The 4,186-nt window shown below is 32.5% G+C and overlaps 1 protein-coding gene across 1 annotated transcript; it reads left to right on the top strand.

Annotated features, from left to right (window-relative positions):
• Positions 1–241: 241 nt before the first annotated feature.
• Positions 242–3,462, top strand: LOC107477375 (uncharacterized). The gene is made up of 6 exons (XM_016097373.3): positions 242–591; positions 1,435–1,512; positions 1,611–1,686; positions 2,581–2,654; positions 2,784–2,854; positions 3,062–3,462. Exons 1-6 carry the CDS (start codon positions 517–519, stop codon positions 3,102–3,104), a joined length of 417 nt encoding a protein of 138 aa, XP_015952859.1. The 5' UTR covers positions 242–516; the 3' UTR covers positions 3,105–3,462.
• Positions 3,463–4,186: the final 724 nt, after the last annotated feature.

The raw sequence follows: 4,186 nt of genomic DNA, 5'->3' as shown, positions 1-4,186 counted from the left end.
ACCTTTTTTTTAATCAATTATTTACATTCACAATTTTTTTTGTGGCAATTATTCACATTCACAATTAGTATTGTTTCCCATACTTTCTCCCACCTTATCATCCCTAAACACAATCACTCCTGTAATTCTCAAAATTTTCATACATTAAAAAAAAACTAGATCTCTTTTCAACAAAACAATTTCATTTTTTTTAAATTTAGGACAAAAGATAAATGTAAAATAAATAAAAAAGATTTAAAAAAACAACCCAGAAAAGCGATCCAAATTCCCACGGTGGCATAGGAAAGCCACATTGTTCTATCTTTTCCCAATCAAAAACTCCACCACACAAATCAAATCCCTAACCTTCTCAGTTTTTGCTTCGTTTCTATCTGCAACAATTACTACTATTTTTTATTTTTTTAATCTCACGCATCTTCCAGCTCGGTTGAACCATTCTTTCGCTTCTTCATCGTGCCGCCATTTATTTTTTCCCTTTTTGGGATCTTTGTGGTTGTTGTCTGATTCCGATGAATTATGCAAAAGAAGTTTCGTGTGTTGACCCCATTTCTGTCGCAAATGGCCGCCGCTGACAACACCACCAAGCCAAGGGTATTGTATCTTTGTATGATTGGAACCTTTCCTCTTCACATTTTACTTTGTTCTCTTCAATCTCAACCCTCAACTTCCCATTTTGTTGTTGCTCTATTTGATTCTTAGGAAGATTTTTTATTAGCTTAATTCAATTCTATAATTTCTGTTTTGTTTTTAGCTATCAAGTTTCGATTTTTTTTTTTTTTTTTGTTGCTTGCTCTATTTGTTCCCAGGGAGATTTTGGTGACTTGAATTGAGTTCAAGCTTAATTAGTTAATTCAGTTTTCTGATTTTTGAAAAACACACTTTAGTGGACTAGGTAAAAGGATGGTCAAATTGAGCTAACCTGCACTAATTTCAGGATTCCTAGGATGAAAGTGAAAATTCATGAATGAGTGATTCCCTTTTTAATAGTAGTTAAACAATTAGGTTTCTGGAAAATTGTTGTGGATGTTAGCTTAGTTACTGAAGATTGATCTGGATAGGTGTAGGAATGGAGTTTACAGATTAACTGAATCATATTAACTTGATTGTTGTAGAGTGACATATGTAAGCATGAGTGGTTAAACCTCCATTTTGTAGGATCTTTCTTTCCCTGATTTTCAGAACCTCGATGTATGGTTTTGAGTAACTTTGCAACAATTCGATGAAGCTTCTAGTTCATACCATGCAATGCTCATTTGTTAAAATAGTTGCTAGCGATATTTGAAACTGCCATAATCTAAAAGTTCTATATCAGTACTGCATATTGCAAAATGTGAATCGACGAGTAGAAAATGTATAACTTGATGTCTATAACTACATTTTGTAATTAACTGTTCTTTTATGTGTTCTTGTTGTGACACTTCTACTGAATTGAAGGATTATTACAAAGTGTTGGAGGTTGATTATGATGCAACTGATGAAAACATCAAATTAAATTACCGAAGACTTGCATTGGTTAGTATATTCTAGCTCTTTTGATACTTGATCTTTCGAAATTTTTTCCCCTACAAGTTTGACTTACTTTGTAGGATGGATTCTACTCCATTTTACAGAAATGGCATCCTGACAAGCATAAAGGTGACAGTACAGTTACTGCGAAATTTCAAGAGATAAATGAAGCTTACAATGGTAATTCTTAATTGCAATGAGAAAAAGAAAGATTCATAGATATACTCTTTATCAACATTTCCGGAAATTGATTATATACCTCACCATCTTGAACACAATCATAATATGCAAATTCTGATTGTTAGTGAAGGACAATTGATTGTAACAACAAAGATTGCGGTCCTTCATTAGTTTTGATTGGAAGTTTAACCTTGGTTGGTTTTATGGCTTTCAGCTCCCAGTTGTTGTATTACTGTTTAGCTGTTTCATATTTTTCCCCAGATACCAGTGTACAGTATGTGAGGCTACTTAGGGGAAACTAGATTTGTTTAGGAGGGATGGAAATCTCATACATGATTGTAACAGAAGTCAAACCCAGCCCCAAAACTGTCTCTTTTATGGGGATCTGGCTAATATCACGTTTTAAATATTTCCTTATGGTGACAAATAGATTGATGTTATAAAGGAAAGTGGATTTTCTTTTATCCAAAAAAAAGGAAATTGATATTAGATGAAAGCTGAAATTTTGCGAGATTGTTAGCTTGAATGTTACTAGCAAACTCAAAATTTGTCCTATATTAAATAGGGGGAAAACCTTGGATCAAGTTTACTATATGCATCCGTCCAACCGTCACTTCGAATTTTTCAGTTCAAATAAATATCAGCATGTTAGTATTTGATCTGAGAACTGGAGGGAATGTATATAAGGAACTTGAGCAAGCGTTGTCCTTCTTAAAATTACTTTCTGATTAATGGGACTGAAGTTACACTTCGGATCAAATTTAATCCCTTACCTTTACATGCGTAGACAGAGTTGTACGTTTTTCCTCCACACAGTTTTGGTTTAGAATAGACAAAGCAGCGTTATGAAATGGTACTCATGTATTTCTATATTTCTTTGAAAATTTTTGATAGTGTTGAGTGATCCTGCCAAGCGTTGTGACTATGATTTAACCGGAGCCTGTGAGATCGAAAAGTATAGCTTGCAGGTATGGATCTTGGCTATATTTTATTGGCATTAGTAGTTTTTGAATTAGACTTGTCTATGATTGTTTGTGTACTCTCTTGATGATAACAGCTGTTTTGTACTTAGCTTTGTTAGACGTGTCTCATTACAGGAATACCTTGCCAGATTTAAAGGCATGATTCTTACCTGCAATGGACTTGGCATCAACCATACAGACAGATGGTAATTCTTTCGAGTTTTCCATTCCCCTGTCCCTCTTTTCTTCACCTCATTAGCGACTACGTTCAGAGGAATTGCAAAAGCATTCAGTGCTTGATTAAAAAGCACACTAAAAATCATGTCTCTGTTTTCAATTGAGCAGATTTATTTTTAGTAAATCAGTCCTTTTATTTGTTGTTCAACACTAAATCCTACAAGTTTATATTGCAGGTCGCCACATTTGATTGAAAGTATTGATTCCTTAGATGAGTAAAAGGTCTGTCCTTTCTGTTGTTATACATATTCTATGTTCTCTTGATATGAACACTGCAATAGGGCATGTCCCTTCAAATTCATTTGAGAAGTTAGACCAGAAGAACAGAATTATGATTTATGAATGAGGATACCTTAATATGCCTTTTCTCTTTGGCAACTAGAGAGGATACTCTATTTGGGGTAATCCCTGCCCTTAAGTTCCATCCCAGCCAATTTTACTGAAATATGAACCTTGGACCTCCATAAGACCATAATTGAGAGTACCAAAAGATGAGTTGAAATACATAAACATCATGGTCCGATTGAATGTATGACTAATACTTCCAAATATACGTTTAGAAGTTAGAACTGTCTCAGCTCTATGTCCTTGTACAACGTATATTTCATGCATTTTCCCTTTAGGTTTTTAACCTTATATTGTTATGTTATCTTTACCTAAAAAATTTAGTAGTTTGATTTTAACGCATTAGTAGTGTAAAATTATACTAGCATCTAATGGATGGATTTGAACATCAATTATATGTTAAGAAAGGGTAAAGAACAATATGATCCTCAACGTTCGGATCAAATTCTAATTTGGTTTTTAATATTTTAAACGTTATATTGTTTACTCAAAAAGTTTTAATCGGGTTTATTGTTGTCTTATTGTTAAATTTGACACGAATAATTAACGAAGTGATAAACAATGTGAGTGAAGTGGATGTGAACAATATTATTAGTTAGGTTATATCTTTTTATTCTTGTGTAAGAAAAATATAATCAAAATTTTTTGTCACAATTCTTTATTTTTTGTTTTTTGTCATACAACATCTTAGATCGTAGTATGTAATCACCAATGTTTGAGTATCAAAAGGAAAAGTTTTACATTAGTAATAGTTGATCGGTCGATTTTATCTACTTATTGAAATTAAATGATATTGGTTTTTATTATGCTAATTATTCATATTAAATTCAATGGTGTTTTAAGATATTTAAATATTAGAGACTAAATTAATACTTAGTCCAAAAGTTAGGATCAAACAAAATTTTATGTTAAAAAATTTCTGCCCCAGCATTTTCTTAAGATAAATTAGTTGAGGA

Source organism: Arachis duranensis, chromosome 3 (assembly GCF_000817695.3).
Source record: "Arachis duranensis cultivar V14167 chromosome 3, aradu.V14167.gnm2.J7QH, whole genome shotgun sequence".
Taxonomy (NCBI): domain Eukaryota; kingdom Viridiplantae; phylum Streptophyta; class Magnoliopsida; order Fabales; family Fabaceae; genus Arachis; species Arachis duranensis.
Note: the sequence above shows the minus strand (reverse complement) of the source record. Positions and strands in the feature narration are given on the sequence as shown.

Excerpts from the sequence above, each read along its gene's own strand:
- LOC107477375 (XM_016097373.3), top strand. The coding sequence starts at position 517 with ATGCAAAAGAAGTTTCGTGTGTTGACCCCATTTCTGTCGCAAATGGCC. Across the intron at positions 1,687-2,580 it reads GATAAATGAAGCTTACAATG|TGTTGAGTGATCCTGCCAAG; the intron begins GTAATTCTTAAT and ends AATTTTTGATAG. Across the intron at positions 2,855-3,061 it reads ATCAACCATACAGACAGATG|GTCGCCACATTTGATTGAAA; the intron begins GTAATTCTTTCG and ends TTTATATTGCAG.